At 36.8% G+C, this 23,412-nt stretch overlaps 1 protein-coding gene across 1 annotated transcript; it reads left to right on the top strand.

The window, feature by feature from the left end:
- The first annotated feature begins 103 nt into the window (after positions 1-103).
- On the top strand, positions 104-22,806 carry LOC127801600 (protein SODIUM POTASSIUM ROOT DEFECTIVE 2-like). The gene is made up of 4 exons (XM_052336866.1): positions 104-210; positions 20,649-20,981; positions 21,092-21,167; positions 22,294-22,806. The coding sequence occupies exons 2-4, from the start codon at positions 20,655-20,657 to the stop codon at positions 22,413-22,415; spliced, it is 525 nt and encodes a 174-aa protein (XP_052192826.1). The 5' UTR covers positions 104-210; positions 20,649-20,654; the 3' UTR covers positions 22,416-22,806.
- Positions 22,807-23,412: the final 606 nt, after the last annotated feature.

Below are 23,412 nucleotides of genomic sequence, written 5' to 3'. Positions count from 1 at the left end.
CAAGTGGTTTTGGTGTTTGGATATTGCATTTGGGATTAGGTTGCTTCAGAGTTCTTGAACTTGTTTGACAGGTGGAGTTTATAGAACAAATCAAAGACTTCCAGCTGTAGCACTAGCTTGCAGTGGAAGGAAGCTCTTTTGAGATATATACCACAAGACTAATGTAGACCGTGTCTGTCAGTATCACCAAACAAACACATCCATGATACTGTAAGTGCCATCTTCTCTAGCAATTCTCTGGCATTAATTACTTTATATGAAAAAATCCCAGATGACCTGCCACCTTGCCATTGACTGCTTGACCAATTCAATTTTTGCATGGGGCACCGATTGGAAGGAAGTTCTTTAATTAAGAAATAAAAATATACAACCTAGTTGAATGGACTGCTTTAATTTTCTGAATTTTTTTTTTTTTTTTTTTGGGCTCTGGTATGAGCAGAAACGAACTTATCTGATACTGATGTTTTATTATTTATTATTACTTTTTGAATATTTTTTGTGGACTCAAAACATTTTGGCCCAAACAGTCCCGAAGGGTCCCCGACCAAGACCACGACCCGCGGTTGCCAAAGACTCGCGGCCCTTCTGTCCATCGAGGTACATGGGAAGATTCGACGCGCTGACAAAATATTTTTTTGAATACTCAGGGGCTTTCACATAATGTGCAAACTTTATAACTCTGATAATTAATTTTTTTTAAAAAAATAATAGATAATCATTCACAAAGAATTTCATCCACAAAAAGGCAAATTATGCATAATCTATAAAAGATAAATATTATCTACAACAATCTTAATTTCAGTCAGAATAAGAATAATCAAGATAAATATTATTTGTAAAAATTCTAATTATGGGACGCTTTGGATTATTTCATATTCCTCTATAATTAGGCAATTATTCATTCCAAAAAAAGTATGTCTTGCACTCTTTGACTGTTTTCTTCCTTACAAACTTAAGCGGCTTGACGATGATGTTTTCTAACAACAAAATTTATTGTTATATTTTAGTGATAAATTCATAATTTTATAATTTTATTCTCCTTACATTTAGTCTATTTAATATGTTTTATGTCTTATGGTGCTTATTTGTGATAATCTTTTATGTATAAGACATTAGTGATAAAGTTTTAGTAAGTTATGTTTAAAAGCAAAAAATTCAGCATTTTTAATAATGACCTTCTAAGCTTCTTGCAGGTTTTTGACTTGGAAGAAATTCTTGAATGAAAACATGCTCGAGTAAACTTAAAGTAGACTTTCTGATCTTTCCAGAATCGTATTATGGGAAAAAATTCAATTTCGTTTGAGTTTTTAAACGTTATTTTCAAAACAATGTAGAAAACCCGAAGCTACAAGGCAGAATTCCTACTCGAACCAGAAAATTAAAAAGGGCATATCTAATGCTTCTGATGTCCAATTGAGGTGATTCAAAAACCCAAATTCATCTATAAATTTCAAGCTACAAGTCTTATGAAGGAATCAAAGTCAAGAAAAATCATTTTCCTATCCGAAAATGGTCTTGAATATATGCTGAAATTTTGGAGCTGTAAAATCAATTAATATTGCATGGCTTGTAAAGTCTTGTTCTAACTTCTAGAATGAGTTAAATATTATGTGCCAAGCTAAAACATGTGTTGGAATTCTAGAGAAGACTTTGAATTTGGTAGCCTAATTAAGTTAGGTAGCTTAATTTGATAAAGTTAGGTAGCCTAATTAAGTTTGGCAACCTAATTGGATTGAAAATTGTAACCATCCTCTATAAAAGACAGATAGAATGAGAGGAAGAGATATGTAGAGAGAAAAAAAAATACTTATAGATTTTTGCACTTCTTTCATCATGTTCGGCTAAGATCTGTAAGTCAATTCAAAGAAATTTCATTACGGTTTACAAGTTTGTATTCAAATATCTATGCTTCTTTATATTTCATGTTAATGATTGCATGATTTAGTTAATTAAAAAGGCCTATTAATTGATTGAATTATGTAGTCTATAGTTAAACTAAATCCATAATCCATAATTGTTATGATGTTCAGTTGAAGTGGCAATTAAGCAAAACAATTATGATCCCAGTTTTTATTGCTTGCTTAAGAGAAACATAGAATGAATTAAATAATTTGATGCTTGTCGATTATTTTCATCTTTTAACTCCTTAGTTTGTAATGTTATCAATAAATTCATGAGGATTGCTTAATACCAATTAGTTTATTGATAAGGATTAATTTGGGTGCTGAGCCGAGATTAATTAAATTAGAGAAGGTAAAGCTTGTCTCGCTTGTTGACAATCTTTAGTTAAATATTTGATTATAGAAAAATATATCTATTAGAGATTAGTGATCAATTTGCAACCGTGAATAATTTTTCCTTGAATCGATATTGTCTTCAATTAAAGTTTGTTACTCAATTCTATTTCTTTTGAATTATTCTATAACATTAAAAAAACCCCATTTCCCTTTTATTTTTATTAATTAATTATGATACTAAATTTGATTTACTAGTCTTTGTGGATCGACCTTTACTTGCCATTACTATTAATTGTAAGTAGAGTAATTTTATTATTTGGTGCATTCAGCACGCATCATTTAGCAATAATAATTGATGCTGTCTGTGGGAACTCGTACGAAAAGCTAATTAGTCTATTTGTAATGGCTTAGATCGAAACTACCACTAATCAACAACAAAGTCAAGATAGAATAAAGGTGCAATCACAGGAGCCACAAGGGCATCAAATGACTCTTCCCCCTAGGCGTTGGACAACTCCTTCCCAGAGACACAAGACGGCTCATCTCTCGGAGCACTAGACAACTCCTCCCCTAGGGCATCAAATAGCTCATCCCCAAGGGGCATCAAACAGCTCCTCTCTCGGGGCACCAAACAGCTCCTTCCTAGGGGCGTCATATAGCTCCTATCTCGAACCACCAGACGACTCATCCCCAGGGGCATCTAACAGCTCCTCCCTAAGGGCATCAGATAAACAGCTCCCTCCTAAAGGCATTAGATGACTCTTCCCTGAGGCATCAGATGACTTCTCCTTGAGGCATTAGATGGTTTCTTCTCAGGAACAACTTGAGACTCATCTTCAAAACTAGCCAAGTATTTATTCTCAGGCTTCGCTAAAAGTTTTGCAAATAGGCATTCAACATGGTTTTTATCCTCTAGTACCGCTAGGGGTTTATCCCTAAGGCCAATATGGGATGCTGCCTCAAAATCATTTAGAATTCCACTCCTAGGGTTAGCCATAACTCTACTTCCAGAACGAACAAGCTCCTTGTCTTGCTGAATTCATCGATCTCTCGGGGCGTATCTTTTCCATGGTCCCACGAGCAGAGTATGAAGCTTTACAACACCAACACGAGGAGGGGATATGGGCATTGCAAGAAGTCACTGATCTACTGAAAAATATAGCCCCATAAACAGTTCTACCATCGACTCTCAAGAAGTTTACCGTCGGTCTAAGCCACCCCATAAAAGGACAAGAAGAAAATTTAGAGACTACACTTGAATTGCATATGGACAAATCCTATCATACCATCTCTCAAAGAACTCGTACTCATACTCGAGATCATTCTCTTTCCCGAGTACATGGGAAAGAAAGGGAAAGAACACCAAAAAGACACAAGGGTGCATAAAGGAGTTCTCGAAAGAAGAAATACTCGAAAAATGTAGAAAGCACGTCTACAAACAAAGAACAACCTCATCTTGAAGGTCTGGTACAAAAGATTAACGAAATAAAGAACTGTCGACAGTTGGTGATCGTGAAACACTGAACATGGAAAAGGAGATTGAGAGGCTCCTTAAATAAAAAAAGTTGTTGCCTACACTTGATAAATGGTATAGAAAAAGAATCCCTTTCACGCCAGCTATTATGAATACTCCTCTACCAAATAAATTTAAGATGCCTCAGATAAGTGTGTGTTGAGGCAAGGTGAGGCAAGGGCGATCCTCGCGACCACATCCAAAATTATGAATCCCTAATGGTACTACATGGATGGGAAGATGAAATCATATACCGAGCTTTTCCTTAACTTTAACAGAACATGCTCGAGCTTGGTACAACTATCTACCAGAGCATTTCTGTAATATCCGAGAAATTCTTGGAAATATAAATGGCATTTTATGAAGGCCATAAGTGAAATTATCGAAAGAAATAGGCTGTAGGGTACATTATCGCACTTTTAAGAAGCCGAATTGATCGAAGGGAGTACTCTGGACCCTAGATAGCCAAGGAAAATGGAATGGTATCGACGAGTAATACGAGTTATAATTTTAGGTGTCAAAAGAAGTGGGATCGGGAACAGTTTTCGGTACAGCTGTCGACCGGGCTAAGAAAATCAAATCGATGTAGGGAATATCCAGGAAGTCAACAGAGCATCTTGAGGACTTAGATTTTGTATATAAAACAACCCTTGTGCGATTTCGGGTTGAAACGAATGGATTTAATGTCATAACGATCAATCGGACAAAAGTGCAGATTTTGTAAACTGCTCGAGAGAGGTTGAATCGAGGAGTTTTTCAGAAATTCTTGAGGGAAATGAATAATTTGGAACTTGAGGGCAGTAGAGGAATTAACAAAAAGTCTAGGGGCATCATGGATAGGAAGGAATGAAGTTGGAAAATAATTGAGGGGCTAAAGTGAAAAAATGGAAACTTCAAGGTGTGAAACCAACCGGCCGCACATGGCCGCCGGCCAACTGCCTCTGGCCGTCAGGAAGCTCGCATGGAGGCTCTAGAATAGCCTCCAGGTCATGATGGATCAAAGAGTGGCGGCCATTGGCCAAGAGCGACGACGATGTGACCGGATTTTATGGCGTAAGTGACCGAAAAATTTGGCCGAGATTTTCAAAGGTTCTTCCTCATGATTTAGGGCTACTCAAGCGCATTAAAGGCTAGATCTGGTGCTTAAGAGATAAGAACAACCAAGATTTGGTGATTTTCGACCGAGAAAACGAGTATAAAATGAGAGTTAGGGGCTGAGCGTTTCAAAGAAAAATGGAGTAAAATTGCTCGTGTTTTGGCTTGAATCGAGCATCACTGATAAAGGGCTTTTGCTCCCCATAAGTTGAGGGTCGTTTATAGAGTTTTTGGAGCATTTTGGTGCACGTTTTAAGTCGTTTCAAGGCTTGGCCGGAAAGCGAGGCAAACCGCCACCCCCGACTTGCAACTGGCCTTCCGGTGGTCTTTACAGTGTCCTTTCGGCCTGAAAGTTATGCCAAAGTGATCGACTAAGCGAGGGCTATAAGGGGGTATACTCAGCTTTGGAATCGAACCTGTCGCCGGCAGCTGAAAATCGGAGAAGAAGGTGGCGCGTGAGCTACATGCACCACACCCCACTCGCACCCACGTGCTAGGCGCGCGAGGGTGCGTGATGTATTTCTTCTTCCAGTATTTTCCTTAAATTATTTTAGGATTTATCATGTTGAAATATTTGGGAAAATGTTTGAGGAAATAATTATTTTGGAATTATCGAGGTGAAAATTGGGAGAAAAATAGACGAAATTATGGAAAATTGAGAAAAATGGATTTTAATACTTTCTTAATTAAATATGATGTTAGGAAGTATCGTGACTCGAGGTTGAGTATAAGTTCAAGTGTTTGTGATTTGGCACGCAAATCGAGGTAATACACGAGATTCGAGACGATCCAAATAAGTTCAAGGTGAGTGGTTTGATTCTAATCTTACTCTTGTTGAAAGTGTGTTGGTGTGTGTAGTGGGTTCAGATGAGCAGTTTTTACCCTCCTGGACTAAGTTACACGTTATTAAACCAATTCAAATGAGCGGTTATACCCTCTAGAACTTGGGATGTTATGCATAGGCATTTTACTTATGTACTTGTGACATCATATGCATATTGAACATGTGGTATATTGCATCAACTATTTTTACTTGTAAAAGAGTTAGTGCATGGCGTGTGATATTCATATCATTGGGGTATTGATTTTCGTGTCATTGTTATGTCCATGGGGGACGGGATAGGGTTTTCTTGAGAATGGGGCAAAGTTAATCCAGGTGAATGAGTGACACAGTAAGGACTCGAGGATTAAGTATGCCGTGGCAATGTCAACCCCAAATGTGTGTGGAATGGATTTTTCATGGGAGGTTGAGTATGTCAAGGAGATTTTTCAAATTAAACGTGTTGCATGTTGTTGTGTCTGTATATGCCATGCTAGTATGTCTTTCATGCATTTTGTAAACTGTTTTATGCCATCACTTAGATGTTTTATCATCTAACCTAGGTTATGTCCCTAGAACATTCAACGTTCCAGCCAGAGACTGTTGCAAGGGTGAGGACATGACCTGTTAAGGGCCAATGGTGCTTGTTTGTTAGTCTTTGTATCACTTCAGAGGCTTTAGTATTTATGTTGGTATATGTATGAACAGTTGTATAATGGTGATGTTATCTTTTGGTAGATTGTATTACGTATTTTGTTGTGGAGATACTATGTAAGAGCCACGGGGTTTGATGTTAATATATCCGCTGCGTTATAATATGTCTCGTTTAGTTTTTAAGATTATGGGTCTTGATTAGTTAAACGGGCAAGGCTCGGGTTCTCGGGATTCTATCTGCATGTGAAGATTGTTCTTGAAATCACCACGGACGCCGGCCATTGTATGTGTCAGGTGTTTTATCTACATGTGAAGATTGTTCTTATGGCACCACGCATGATGGACTTAAAAAAAAAAAGATTCCCGAAGATTCCCTTATAGTGGCGCACCCGTGTAAGGTAGGGTGTTACAATTCCATATCGACTTTTGAGTAGTTGAAGTACGAGTTCACAAAAGCTTTCATCATCAATAGCCAATGGAAGAAAGATGCTACGTACCTCTTTAGTATCAAACAAAGTAGTAAGGAAACGTTGCCCCCGATACATTGATAGATTTTGAAATGCTACACTAGAGGTGCGAGATTTACAAGTGGGAGTAGCTGTTACAACTTTATTACATTGAACATGATCTACATCATTGCAAAAATCCTTGGCTAAAGAGCCATTAGCTTTTCTGGCAAATTTGTTTGTAAGAGCAAACAAGTATATTCTACAAACAGAGGTCATGAGGACCATGGGGACAAATGAAGAAAAGAACCAAAAATAGAATGAACGAGACTCTGAAGACCGTGACAACAAAAGAGAAGACAGTGTGAGAAGAAATGATAGCACCCCAAAGTTACATTACAAAAACTACACCCCGCTCTCTAATTCCTATTCTCATATCTTGGCAGCCATTGAGAGGACCGATGTCAAGAATTAATGAACCAAATCGAATCTCTAATCAGAAAAGGACAATTGCAAAGGTATGTTCAAACTGAAGAAATAGATTGGAGGAGACATGAAGAGAAGATAGGAAAAAATGGACCAATGTGTAGATGAAAGGCAAGAGGACGACTAGGGAGGAGAGGAATGACGAAATCCCCCAATAGACAACCAACCGACCAATTTGACGATCTACATGATATCAGGGGGAGAGACTATAGCAGGCCATACCTCATCGCTTATGTTCGACAAGCATATCAAGTCAATTTAGTGATACCGGTATATGCTAATGAGGAAGACATTACCTTCACACCTGCCAACTAGGGACAGGTCACAATGCCACATGATGACCCCTTGGTTATTTCGTCAATAATCGCTAAACATCCAATTAAAATAATACTAGTAGATAGTGGAAGCTCAGTCAATTTGATATATCATAATTGTTTTGAAAAGATGAATATTTCTAAGGATTGCCTAGAACTAGTACAGTTCCCCATGTTCATCTTTATTGGGGAATTTGTCCCCACAATTGGGGCAATGCAGCTTGCAATCACCTTGGGAACAAAGCCTTTGAGCACCACTAGGTAGGCCAACATCATGGTGATCAATATACCCTCGTTAACATACAATGTTATCTTAGGACGACCACTTCTCAATGAAATAAAGGCAGTAATATCTATTAATGAAGTTCCCAACGGCCCACAAAATAGGGGAAGTTCGAGGCGATCAAAAGAAAGCACGAAGCTATTATATCACATCCATAAAGAGAAAAGATAAAGAGAAAACCCTCACCGTTTCCAAAACAGCCTGATGACAAAGATGATTGAACTAAAATATGTGAATCTTACAGCCACCATAGGGAGGCGATCTCGACAAAACCATCTCAAATTATATCATTCTTATTGAAGTTCCCAACGGCCCACAAAATAGGGAAAGTTTGAGGCGATCAGAAGAAAGCATGAAGTTGTTATATCACATCCATAAAGAGGAAAGATAAAGAGGAAACCCTCACCATTACCAAAATAGCCTGACGACAAAGATGATTGAACCAAAATACGTGAATCTTACAACCACCACAGGGAGGCGATCTCGACAAAACCATCTCAAATTATATCATTCTTATGACTTGTTAGATTAGTTTTTTAATATTGATTCTTAGTGTAATAAATAAATCCCCAAACTTGGTAGAGGATGTATCAATAAATTTTTTTCATGGATTTCATTTCTCTACAATGCAGGCCATCCGCAAAAAGAATGGATCAACAAAGTCTGTTAAGATGTTTGAGTGTCAATAATGTTAGTAGATGAAAAAACACGTGTCGGACACACGTGGCGACAAAATATCGTTAAGATGTATGGGGGTCAGTAGATGAACAAGATTCGCCTCAAACACGCGACAAAAACACATCGTTAAGATGTTTGAGGGTCAATAGCTTCAGTAGACGAAAAGACTCGCCTTGGACACATGCAGTGACAAAAGATTGTTAAGATGTCTAGGGGTTAGTAGATGAACAAGACTTGCCTCAGACACACACAATAAAAACACATCGTTAAGATGTCCGAGGGTTAATAGCATCACTAGATGAAAAGACTCGCCTTAGACACACGTGACGATAAAAGACCATTAAGATGTCTGGAGGTCAATAGATAAACAAGACTCGCCATAGACATACACGGTAAAAACACACCATTAAGATGTCTGAGGGTCAATAGATGAAAAGACTCGCGTTTGACACATGTGGCGACAAAAGACCGTTAAGATGTCTGGGGGTCAATAGATGAATAAGACTCACCTCATATATATGTAGCAAAAACACATTGTTAAGATGCTTGAGAGTTAATAGCGTCAGTAAACGAAAAGACTCGCCTCGGACACACACGACAAAAAAAATCGTTAAGATGCCTAGGGGTCAGTAGATGAACAAGATCTGCCTCAAACACACATGGTAAAAACACACCGTTAAGATGTTCGAGGGTCAATAACGTTAGTAGATGAAAAGACTCGCCTCGAACACATGTGACGGCAAAAGATCATTAAGATCTTTGGGGGTTAATAGATGAATAAGACTCGCCTCAGACACACGCGGCAAAAACACGCCATTAAGATGTCTGAGGGTCAATAAATGAAAAAACTCGCCCCGAACACACACAACGACTAAAGACTATTAAGATGTCTGGGGGTCAGTAGATGAACAAGACTCATCTCTGTCACGACCCGAAATCTGATAAGTCATGACCGGCACTAATCCCTAGGCCCAACGGCCCCACAATGGACTAATAAGCCTCTTCTCTAGCTTGATTTGAATGAAACAATACTACTGACAAGATATAGAACATGAGTAAAATACCAATTCACCTTCTAACATAATATCTCAATATTCCATATACAGCAGCTGTAGAAAATAAGAATATCTATCACACTGCTGTCATAAATACATATCCGATCCCGTATCTCGGGCCCTTGGCACAATTATGTGCTAACAAAAATAAAAGACAAAACATTAGACTCTACAATACGTGTATGTCTCCACAAAGCATCCTATATCACATCAGGGTTCAAAAGAGGGTCTGATATCATACCAGAAGATCTGCTCGACCAATAATCAAAAGGAGAATTCCCTAAAAATATTTTTAATAAAAAAGGGTGAGTCTTGTGGACTCGCGAGTATAAGGTATGTCATGTCCATTAGAAGAGTATACAATAAAAATGCTAGGATGATCATTATGAGTACAATGACATAATAATGGTATAAACAGCGAAAATATGAACCATAAGTTTAAATAATTTGAGGTTTCAAAGGAAAACATAGTGTAGGAAAAATAGGTACCTAAAGACAACTCCCATAAGTTATTTCTTAACCACCTAAGTCCCCTATACTTTTATATGAGATGCATGTACTGATTCTGATGACACACTAGTAGAAACTAGCCTAACGCCTATATACACATGCACACAAGTATATATATCGGCACATACATCATCATCACACAATATCATCATAATAGCCCACGTGACAGCAGTGCTAAAACATACTATCCGTATCTTTCATGGCCTAGGAATGCCAAGCCTCACAGTACCATGATCTTTTCCTGCTGTGAGTCTATGTTGCACGGAAACGGGAAACGTTTTCGATAGGAAACGGAAACGTGGAAACGGACGTTTTTCCAAAAAAAATAGGCATAAATAGGGTCCGAAACGGGAATAAGAAACGTTTCGGAAACGGGAAAACGACACCTATGAAGTGTTTCCTTGCAACATAGCTGTGAGTCACTAGGAAATCTATTAGATAATCCTCTAATAATAATGCAAATGATACCCTAATTTATGCACAAGTCATAATCATTTATCATTTCATGTGGTGCCTAAAATACACCAAATCATTCAATATTTAACATTCTCAAAACAAGAAATCAATTAGGGTATCTTTCAGTTTATGTCTCTCCTAGTAGAATAAAAATATTCCATGCAAGTTAGAAACATTTAAGAGTATTTTTCTATGATCCGCATATAAAAATCATGTACAAGTTATACATATAAAAATTTGTACAAATTTATAACCTTTATGCATGAAACAGTATATACGTGCATAATATAAGGTAAACATAACATATCATGTCTACTCGCTTGGGAAACAATGACTCAAGTCCAAGTCTGGAGAGAAGATCGAACATAATCTTGAGAATCTGAACCTACAATAAATAGAATGGGGTGGTCACATTTAGGTAACAAGAGTAACGACGAAATAAAATTACCGAAAATCCTAATCATTACCTAACACCCTAAATTGATTATTTTATACATTGGGCCGCGCAATATTCGAACTTGGTGTCATGAAATTTGTCGAGCTTAGCCATCGACTACGTCATCATGCCTCACTTTGCTTGCTACGCGTAAGTGTATAGTAGAACTACACACCCACTTATAGGCTGTAATAACATAATATATATATATATATATTTCTATAGTTACCCATAAATTAGTTTTCTTTTAATATAGATAATATATTTTTTATCTAAATTTCTCTTTTATAAAAAATACATATATATTTATATTTATAACTAAATTGATAAATTTTCTTAAAAACTTAATAATTAATTAATAATTTAATAAATGGTTTAAAAGGAATAAATTGCAATATTCTAGCCTCAGAATAAAAGGAATCCATCAGAAATTAGGATTCGAAATAAACCAACGTCATCATCATAGGCTAGCCTAGAATGCACTCGGGGTCAGTCTTACTTGGCCTCGAGTCATCTAATAGGGTTTCGTCCATAGGACTCCGATCAACCAAATGACTCGCCAATCATATTGCTAATTCTAGGAGATCTAAAGAGAACCCAAATTAGACTGACGTCGATATCCTGAGTAGGACCAACCTAACCAAGTCATCCTAGGTCCACGGACAAGCGACGAGGGAGAACAAGCCAAGTGGGTCAGCCCAAGGGCTACCATAACTGGGTTAATCATGCCCAACACATTGGGCCATCCTATAACCCAATTGGGCCCTGCCATCCTAGGCCAAAACCTAACCCGACATGCCCAACCCCCAACGCCCTCATTTCCTTTTTCCTTGTAATTTATTTATTTTTTTATTTTCATTTCTTTTCCTTTTCTTTTCTTTTCCTTTTCCTTCCCAGCAAACTGTCACCGCCGGCGACCACCGCCGGCCAGCCAAAAATGACCGATCAATATACCGATACGAAGCCCTCGCCACGAATAACGACATATCTTAAAATGAGATCTATCGGATGGTTAGATCTTAATAGATCTGAGAATTAATTTTTGACCAAAATAGGGGCAAAATCTGGCCATTGCCGTTCGCCGGCCATTTTTTCAACGATCGGAGACAACCCTGAGGTGCGCAGCACCAAGGAGAGCAACATACCCAAAAATGAGAAAGATCTGATCACTAGAGTCAAACTCTCGGCCAAAAAAGGACAAACACACTGCCAACGTCGCCGACCACCATGGCCGGCGATTTCCGGCGATCTAAGACCGCCACCCAACTCCCTCAAGCAAACCGACTAACATATCCAAAAATCAAAGAAATCCAACGGTCGGATCTTCGTAGATCTAACCTTAAACAATCGGCCAAAAAAGCCCACATCGCGTCTATACATTCATCTCTCGAAAACAGCAACAAAAATCGACAAGATCGAGCCAAAACGCTTACTTCTTTGTAGTTCAGGGGCGCTTTAATGAAGTCGGATCGAAGATTAAACGGCCGGATCGCTTGAAATCGACGAAAATCCGAGAAGGAATGAGAGAAAATAAGAGAGAGAGAGAGAGAGAGAGAGAAAGAGAGAGATTAATTTCTGTTAGGGGGGCTGCCTGAGCGCCTCCCCCTTTTCTTTTATATTTTCACCTTTTTTTTAATTTATTATATATATATTTAATTTAATTTAATTAATTTAATTATTATTTAATTATTTTTTATTTTTTCAGATCTTTACACTCTCAGACACACGCAACAAAAGTACATCGTTAAGATGTCTGAGGGTCAATAGCATTAATAGATGGAAAGACTCGCCTCAGACACATGCGGCAAAAAAGATCGTTAAGATCTTTGGGGGTCAATAGTAAAAAGACTCAGCTCAAACACATGTGACAAAAGCACACCGTTAAGATGTTTGAAGGTCAATCGTGTCAGCAGACAAAAAGACTCACCTCAAACGCATGTGAGAAAAATACACCATTAAGATGTCTAAGGGTTAATAGTGTCAATAGATGGAATGACTCGTCTCGAACATACACGACAAAAAAGACTGTTAAGATGTGTGGGGATTAATAGTAAAAAAACTCACCTCAGACACGTGACAAAAACACACTGTTAAGATGTCTAGGGGTCAATAGCATCAATAGACCAAAATACTCACCTTGGACACACACGACAAAAACACAATGTTAAGATGTTCGGGGGTCAATAACGTCGGTAGATGGAAATACTCACCTTGGACTCATGTGACAAAAGAGACTGTTAAGATGTCTAGGGTCAATAGTAAAAAGACTCGCCTCAAACACATGCGGTAAAGACACACCGTTAAGATATCCAGAGATCAATAATGTTACTAGATGAAAATAATCGCCTCGGACACATGCGGCCCAAGGTCATTAGTAGAAAATATCACAGAATTTGCTCAAAACTCATATGGCGACAATCACTCGTGGGAACACAAAAGTTATGTGCAAAACAACCTTTCCCAAGTAGTTATGTGCAATTCAAGATATGAGGAAATTGAAGAACCTGAAAAACTTGGAAAAACCACAAAGGCCGAGAGATAGGGGGAGCGACAACGACGAATTGCTGCGAGCTAACGAAATGACCTCAAGCTGACTAACGGCCGCAATTTGACAGATGGTCGTGGCTGGTGTGTAAAGTGGCAACGGCGATGGCCGCAGTTGAAGCGTGAAAAGGTTGGAGGCGCGATGCAACGACTGTCGCGGCTGATGGCGATGATGATGGCCGCAGCTGGAACGCAAAGCAATTGGAGGTGCGAAGCGGCCAACGATGGCTGCGATTGGAGGCACGATGCGGCGACTGTCGCAGTTGGTTCGCGAAGCAGCGATGATCGTGGCTGGTGACATGAGGCAACAACAGCTACGGCTGGTGACGCAAGGCAACAACAACCTCAGGGGTTCACAACTACAGGACAAGAAGCAAAAAGATTGAGAAAAAAAGGGAAGATGAAACCCCCTAGAAAAAGAAAGTGAAAGGGAAAGAAAACCTTGGGTCGGTCAAAAATTTTCAAAAAAATACCTCCGAAAAAGCCTACAGATAAAGAAAAACATGTGAGATGATCTGTAAAGAAAAGCTAGTCTTCTTCCTAGTAAACCTAAAAAAAAAACTTGGGAGGAATTGATATGTTGTAGTAAAAATAGATCAAAAAAAAAAATTAAATTAACCCAAAAGGGCAAAATAAGAAGAGGACGCGCTAAATCCTCGAAACCCAAAAGGCCCCGACCACGGCTCACGGCACCAAGGCCTCGTGACTTCTCTATCAATCAAAGTACGCAGGAAGATTCGGTGCTCCACTGAAATATTTTTCCGAATACAAGGGGTCCCACACAACGTGTAAACTTGAAAACTTCGATAATTGAAAGTTTTTAAAAATAAATAAATAAATAATCATCCACAAGGAATTTTATCCCTAAAAAAGGCAAAATAAGCATCATCTATAAAAGATAGATGTTGTCCACAATAATCTTAGTTCTAACTAGACTATGAATAATCAACATAAATATTATCTACAAGTATTCTAATCATGTGACACTTTAGATTACTCTATATTCCTCAATAAATAGATAGACACTCATTCTAGAAAAGATACATCTCTGATACTTATGTAAATATTGCTCTCAGACTTTTATCATTCTCAATGTCTGACTTAAGCATTAGAGTTTTTGCGCGAGGACCCTCTCGCACTCTCTGATTGTTTTCTTCCTTGCAGACTTAAGCTGCTTGACGGCAACGTTTTCCAGCAACTAAACTCATTGTAATATCTTGACAACAACAATAATGATATTCAATCAGGTTTTTAGCATTTGGAATCACAAGTTAGTGTTTCACTTCCAAAATATAGCTTCTTCTTTTTTTTTTTATCCCTTTTACAAGGGAGCTACTTAATTATATGAGTAATGCTATTCGGCCACCCTCAATGCCACCTTCAGTGCCACCCCAAAGAAAATTACAAATTTAGCCACTATTATAATTATAAATATACCTTCAATACATATATACCCTTAACTCATCTTTCTCTCTCTCACTCTCTTCCGTGTTTCCTTTCTGTTCATACTTCTTCCCCCCTTCCACCTTTCTCTTTTTTCTCTCTTTCCCCTGCCCCTACGACCGAGCATCCTCCATTGCAACAACTCCAACCCTCTCTCTTTCTCGTTCATTGCACATCTCCATTGGCCTCGATCTAGAAGGAGGCAAGTCTTCTAAACCTATTTGGGTTTGGTCGATATTTTAAGCTTAGATCTACGAAGATTCGACCTTTTGATCTTGTTGGTTTTTGGGTATATTGGTTGATGGGCCCTTGGGTGTCGGGCGGTTGTCTCTAATTGTCAAAAACCATTTGCAATGCATATATACGCATTATTTGGGTTTGGCCGAAACTTTAAGTTTAGATCTACGGTGATTCGATCGTTAGATCTTGCTGGGTTTTGGGTATATTGGTTGATGGGCCCTTGGGTGTCGGGTGGTTGTATTTGATCGCCGAAAACTACCGGCCACTATGGCCGGTGGTGGCTATCAATGCATTTTTAAATTTGGTTGAAAATTAAAAATCAGATCTACTAAAATCTAACCGTTAAATATGTCTCATTTTTTTGTATGTTTACTTTCTTGATTTGGTGTTTCTAATGGTAGGCTTTGATCACGGAAAGTTTCGGCCAACAATAGTTGCTGACAGCGTTGGTAGCGACAGTTGTGACTTTCGTTCATACATACATACATATATATATTTACATATTCTCTTATGTAATTATTTTAATTAATATTATAAATGTTGATATTTAATATGATATTTAATTATGAATTTGTATTGAAGATGTTGAAGTTAATATTGAATTTGTGATCTTTGAATATTGTGAAGGTTAAAATTAAATTAAATTGGTTAAAATTTAAATATTAATAAATTGAATTGGTTTGTATTTGTTTTGTGAATTTTTGAAGTGAAATTATTAAGTTTATTTAAGAATTGAATTGTAAATAGTTTTTTTTTTAATTTTATTTAAATTTAGATATTTTTTAATGTGTATATATATATTAAATTTATATTAAATAAAATTAAAAATATTAATTAAATTTAATTTGACATATAGAAAATATATTAATTAAATTTATAACATTTGTGTTTTAAATTAGTCTTCAAGAACCTTGTTAGTAATTTGGCATACACAGAATATTTAAAATGGTAATAGTTTGAGTAATTATTCTGTTAGATATATTTTAAATATAATTAAAATTTAATCAAACATTTGTTGTAAAAAAATATTTGAAAAAAATTCAGTTAAATATTCAAACATTTAAAAAATATAAAATTATTATGTATTATACACTTGTTAGTAATGTATTTTACATATAATTGTATAGTGTATAAATTAGAAGATATTGATAATATTTCAATTTTGAATTTTAGATATGTATTTCACATATATTTAATTAATTATAAATTAAAAATAAAATTTATACTAATTTATTTGTAATAATATGATCTCTTCATTGAAATAATATAAAATAAATACACATGTCATCAACTCTTTTAAATCTACTCATTTTTTTTAAAATATTACATTAATTAATTATTATAATAAATTAAAAAATATTTATTTTTCTTCTTAATTAAATTATATATTATTACTCTATACATTCTAATCAAATGTATAACATATATATATCAATGACTCATCTTCAAATATAACATAATTCTCTAATTTGTAGCATTTGGTCACATAACAAAGTAAGGGACAAAATATAACATAATAATCTTTCGACAAATTTTATTTTTGAAATATAACATAATAATCTTTCGACAAATTTTATTTTTGAAATACATGAGAAATAATTAAAAATATTCATAAAAATGCTAAAACTCAATCTTAGGCCTTGACTCATCCCAATGGCAAGGAAACTCCAATTTGGCAATGAACCTGAAAGAAATTAAAGCACAAATTAATGCTAAACATACACTTATTGAATATAAAACATGATCAAGAAAAATAAAATTATAATAAATAATTACTTACACTTGAATTGGGAGACCTTATATAACAATCATCACTTACATATATCATTTGTATTCCGGACCTAACATGTAAAAATTGCAATTCCATTTAGTTAATGTTTTTAATTTTATTTAATATAAATTTAAAATATATATATATAGACATTAATAAATATCTAAATTCAAATAAAATTAACAATAACTATTTACCATTCAATTTCACTTTAAAAATTTACAAAAAAAATATAAACCAATTAAATTTATTAACACTCAAATTTCAATCAATTATTTCATTTTAACTTTCACAATATTCAAAACATCACAATAAAAAAATAAATTATTTTTTTTAATTTTCACTTCAACAACCAAATCAACATCACCCCATCAAAAAACATCAGCAAACAAAAAAAATTAATGTAGAAGAAAGATACAAATATATATATGTATATATGTACACGCAAAAAGCCCAAACGAGCCAAACTGTAGCCACGAGCAGTCATCGACGACCATCGTCGGTCGAAGATTCCTCCAATCAAAGCCTATCCTTAGAAACACCAACTCAATGAGGTTAAAATACACAACAATGGAGCAAATTTAACAGTTGAATTTTCGTAGAGAACTGATTTTTAATTTGGTATCACTAACTTAAAAGTGCATTGTCAGTCGTCACCGGCTACCGTGGCTGGTTGATTCCGACGATCAGAGACAACCACCCAAGGCCTCTATCCCCATCAACTAACATACCCAAAAACCAACAAGATCCAACGGTCGAATCTCCATATCTAAGTCTAAAACTTTCGGCCAAACCCAAATAGTAAACACATTACCAATCACTATCGGCCACTATGGCAGGTGATTTTCGGCAATCCAAGGCAGCCACCGGACACCCTTATCTCTATTGACCCACATTCCCAAAAATCAGAAAGAAGCTTGATTATTGGCCGGTCGTATCACGCTTTTGGAAGGGATGCCGCATGACGTGCCAAAGGTTGCCATCAGTTGCTTGCGGACGTGTATAGGCTGAATGGACAGGGTTGTGATACGTCGAGCCTTTCGTGGGCGTGCTCGATCATTGGTCGGTCGTATCACGACTTTGAAAGAGATGTCGCAGGATGTGCCAAAGGCTGTCATTGGTTGCTTGCGGTCATGTATAGGTTGAACGGACAGGGTCGTGATGCGTCGGGCCTCTCGTGGGCATTTTCGATCATTGGCCGATCATACCACGACTTTGAAATGGATGCTGCAGGATGAGCTAAAGGCTGCCATCGGTTGCTTGCGGCCATGTATGAGTTGAACGGATAGGGTCGTGATGCGTCGAGTCTCTCGTGGGCATTTTCAACATTGGTCGGTCATATCACGACTTTGAAAATGATGTCGCAGGACGTGCCAAATGCTGCCATCGGTTGCTTGCGAACGTGTATAGGCTGAACAGACAGGGTCGTGATGCGTCGAGCCTCTCATGAGCAATGGTTGAATTTTTAGAGATCTAAGTTTAAACTTTCGGCTAAACTTAAATCTTAAATATATACATATGAGAGAGAGAGAGAGAGAGAGAGAAAGAGAGAGAGAAAGACTTACCTTGCTGTAAATCAGGGTCAGAACGAGGACGCCAGAGACGTTGTGGCGCGGGACGAGCAGAAGGAAGGAACGAGATCGTGGAGCGCAGGCAAGAGTGTGAGAGAAAGAGAGAAAGTTTGAGTGCAAGCCATAATGTGTGTGTGTGTGTGTGTGAGAGAGAGAGAGAGAGAGAGAGAGAGATGGCTAAAAGGAAAAGGGAGCGACGACCGGAAGAGAGAGAGGGAGCGATGGACTACAGGGAGAGGGTCGTTTCGAGTGGGCGAGAGAAAGGGCAGAAATCTGAAATATTTACTTTTGGGTCACTCTTCATATTTTGGAGTCGAGATATCATGATATATCGAGGGTGGCACTAAGGGTGGCAGAATAGCATTACTCTAAGGATGTGTTTGATTGTAAACATGAAATTTGTATAGAAAGAAAATATTTTCTAGATAATTGAATTGTGTAGAATTAAATTTTAGGAAAAATGTTGAAGACGTTTGATTGATTTAATTTTTTACCTAAAAATTATAATATTTTTTCAACTTTTGATGTTTGATTACCATTGAATTGCAGAGAATTGCTTAAAAATAAATCAAATATACATAGACAAAATATTCAAAAAATAAAATAAATATACATATACAAATATATATACACGCAGAGGATGATGAGTTATGGCTTGCCATTGACGCATGACATTCACAAATAAACACGGTGGTTTCCCTCGAAGTCATCTAGCATTAATACATGTTGGGTCCTTTTTTAACCCCCTTTATAATAAAAGAAAGAAAATGCTATCTTTCTTTCTTCTTAGCTTTTGCCTTAAAAGAACAACTTTGAGTTGCATATATATATATATATATATAGGCCCTCTGGTTAGTCTATCTTTTGGATGTGCATTGGGTACACAGATTCATCACACACACGTGTACACATGCAATTAGTAGTCTATGAAGTGTATTAGATACAGAATTTGTGTGTGGAATTGAGAGAGAGATTTGAATTCTTCTGGTCATATATAAAAGTGACCACTGTAACTGTAACCTTTTTTTATTACCAAAACTAAACTTTGGGACATGCAGTTGACGTACGTATTAATAAATGAGTTAAGAGAAAATTAATTAGATGGGTTGATGGATTTATGGATTTCCTCTAACATGGTAGTGCTGGGCGTTGAAGGGCTGAGGGATGAGTGCAGTAATAGACGACTAGTAATGTAACATTCATTTATTGAGGAGGAAGAATGCAGTAGAGACCAAATTGATCTATTCTGGTCCACTTGGTGAATAAAGCTTGCAAGAGAATTAAAAGGGTGGTACCAGGACCATGCCAAAGTAGTTATCTGTAGCATTCACGGCCATCACCTCTTTCATGACGTACTTCTCACGCCATTTACATCTCATTCCATGGGGGCTTTAAGGATATATGAACCTTTAACCTTATTAGCCCTTCATTGAGCTAGCTAGGGCTTGGACGCAGTGTCTCACATGGAGACGATGCTCCTAACAACCCTCACTATTGAATAAATCTTTGGAACTATCTTAAGAGAGATTAAAAATAAATACAATCTTTTTAGAAAATTAAGATTCTCTTTTGAGAATTAAGGACGAGGAGGTAGACAAACTTACTTGGATTGCATTCTCCAATTATGAAGGGACGTCATGCTCACTCTCAATTTGCAACTATATATTGTTTTAGAGCCCACATATAGCAATGGCTAATTTAGGCATTAGAGAACTCATCTTGAAAATGCCAGGGGCAGTGGCAGTTCTTTCTTGAAGCCCATCAAAAGGATCACTCTACTCATCAGCCTACTCGATCCCATCTTTACTCTCCCATTGGTCCAAATCATTTACTCTTGAGAGGGTTGCGATATATGCATCATATATATATATATATATATATATAGAAGAAAGATGGCTAGTACACTGATAGTACTGTTCATGGTGTCACTTTCTTGCCAACCGTTTGTTAGCTACGCCATTTAATACAGCATTCCATTCTCAGTAGTACTTCACTTTGCTCATCATCGCTCTACCCATTAGCTTTCCTTTCTCTCTGTCATTCTATCCATACTCTCTGCTTACGATTGTGTGTGTGTGTGTGTGTGCATGTGAAAGGCGAAGATGAATACCAAGTCTACCAGGATGAAGATGAAGATGGGGGGTTTGATGTGCCAGTCCCAGGCAGCCACTGCAGTGTGCGTCCCCGCCGATCCTCGCTCGGTGATAGCGCCGCAGGCGGAGCACGCCAAGTTGATCAACAGCAGCGTCGTCAGGTACGCTCGCCTGGTTGATCATCGTCGTCGTCATCATCATCACCACTCTCGCAGATTTAGTTCGGCCGATCATGACAAGATGAGATCATCAACCCCTGCGAGACGTGATGTAAAAGCCATTCAGAAACCGCCGCCTCCAATGGCTTCCTCGACGTCGACGGAGCAAGTGTTTCAGGTCAGCTGAATCTGAGCTATAACATGCTTACTGCATTGTAGAGGGAGGATTAAGAGGGACTTTGATGAGATGGGTGGGTGTGTGTGTGTGTGTGAAATGTGTGGTTGCAGGTAGTGGTGATGAGAGTGTCTTTGCACTGTCAAGGCTGTGCTGGGAAGGTGAAGAAGCACATCTCCAAAATGGAAGGTACTTCATGCTTGCTGCCTAAATTAGGAAGGAAGTGTTCCTTAAATATTACCCTACACATTTACATTAAAAACACAATATTCTTCTTATGAAAAATGCCCACTCATTATATTTATTAATTATTTCTATTAGTCAAAGTCATATTTTTTTTCTCGAACTTTATAAGACAAGTTTACCTCTTGAACTTTAAATCTAACTCATTGAATAAGTATTTAAAGAACCAAGTCTCTTATCAATCATTGTCGTCTTAACTAATCCCGATCTTTTGTCTTTGCTTTGGCCGGAGATCTACGAATCATGATCGACCCATTCTTTCCATTTTTCGACTAGTAACTCGTGATCAACTTACTCATCATTTTTCTCTTTACCTTGATCAATGACTCACGATCACGCACCATTCTTTATTTTCTTTGCTTCGATTGATAATTTATAAACTGTGTATATATATTTTTCGGTTAGATATTTAATCATTATTCACGCGCTTAATCACACGTCTATTACACATTTAATACTAGCTAAATAATTAGATAGTTAATAGGTATAAATTATAAAAATTAGATATTTAATATGTTAAATTTAAAATTCAAAAAGTGGTAAGACTTTTTATGTAAGGGTCAAAGGGTAAAATATGGGTTGATATTGTTATAGTACTGATGTTATGTATGTTGTTGAAATCAATATTCAGCCAATGTCTGGATATATGTGCACAGACCATTTTGAATATAGTCCCCAAATATAGTAATATTTTGCACTGTTTTTGGGTCTTGCACATATGTCACAAAGAAGGCAATCAAAAGAGAAAAAAAAGGGAGAAGAAAGGGAAAATAAATCAAAAGGCTCAATATTACCCCCTTTTTTTGGGGTCTGTTTGGTTGGCTAGAAAAACTAAACATAACTTTTCTATCAAGTAACACTCATAATTATGTAAATTTTTAGGTATATAAATAAAAATTAATTTATAAAATTATCTTTCATATGGATCCAAACATGTCCTTATCAAGGCCGTTGGCATTTTTATTTAGCTCTAAAAGCTTGAAATGTTAATTAATAATTTATAAAAAAAAATATGAAATAATGTCATTCTCATTGTCCATGTCAATTAATTAATTAATTAATTATGCATCAGGGGTGACGTCATTCAGCATAGATTTGGAGAGCAAGAGGGTGACCGTGATGGGACACGTGTCGCCAGCGGGAGTGCTGGAGAGCGTATCGAAGGTGAAGAGAGCAGAGTTGTGGTCGAGCTAGGGCTCACCTTACTTATGGTAGGCGGGCTTCGCACGCCAGCATTTCCCAAATTATCAAACCAACCCCCCCTTCTGCCCGTTTCTACTGACTCTGTACTGTTTGGGTAACCAAAATTTAATTTATTAGCGGGCCCCATCTCAGGAATAAAAATAATTTAACTCTGATCACATGCGTTGGGGCAGCATTGATGGTGATGGGTTGCTGCTTCATCGCTGCCCATCCTACACCCCCTTTATCTTTACTTATTATTTTTTTTTTTTAGATTACGCATTGTAACTTGTACTCTCGTCGAACTCGCTTCATGATCATCACAAGGGAAATAAATCAGATATGTGCTTGAATAATTAGGATTTTATTTTTTAAGCTGCATCCACTGACACTTACCAATGACCACTCTCAAAAAAATATAAATTTTTTACTTCTCTTAAAAATTAATCCCACACTGACAGTGTTCAGCATGACTTTACAACCCTCTCCTTTGCCACCCAGTTATGCCCTAGGGGGATCTTTACTTGCTATTTTTCTCTTGCAATCGATGGACTTAGGGTTTTTATTTTTTATTTATTGATAATGATGTAATTTATAATCTATTTATCTTACGATGACATTCTCTTGCAAACGCCTAGTCATGGTGTTCCTTTTTATGACAAAGAGTTTAATTTGAGTCTGAATCACCAACGAATGCACTTTTTAAAGAAAGTAAAATGAATTAGATTAAAAATTGATTGTGATTCCACATTCCCTGAGTTCCTTGCCTTAAAAAAAAAAAAAAATCCAATTACTATATAGGATCAAATCCCAATGAATTTGAATTCTAATTTCTATATAATATTCTTCAATTTTTAGATTAAAGGTAAATTTGTAATTTCATTATGTCTCACCTTTTATCTTTTATCCTGGGTATGTTCGAAATCAAATTATACTCTGTTTAAATTTTATTCTTCTCAAACAATAAAAAGATGATAAACTTTATTTTATTTCTTTTACCTTTTTATTT

This window comes from Diospyros lotus, chromosome 5 (genome assembly GCF_014633365.1).
Source record: "Diospyros lotus cultivar Yz01 chromosome 5, ASM1463336v1, whole genome shotgun sequence".
Taxonomy (NCBI): domain Eukaryota; kingdom Viridiplantae; phylum Streptophyta; class Magnoliopsida; order Ericales; family Ebenaceae; genus Diospyros; species Diospyros lotus.
Note: the sequence above shows the minus strand (reverse complement) of the source record. Positions and strands in the feature narration are given on the sequence as shown.

Coding starts and splice junctions, on each gene's coding strand:
- LOC127801600 (XM_052336866.1), top strand. CDS start 20,655: ATGAATACCAAGTCTACCAGGATGAAGATGAAGATGGGGGGTTTGATG. Junction 20,982..21,091: donor CGACGGAGCAAGTGTTTCAG/GTCAGCTGAATC, acceptor GTGTGGTTGCAG/GTAGTGGTGATGAGAGTGTC. Junction 21,168..22,293: donor GCACATCTCCAAAATGGAAG/GTACTTCATGCT, acceptor ATTATGCATCAG/GGGTGACGTCATTCAGCATA.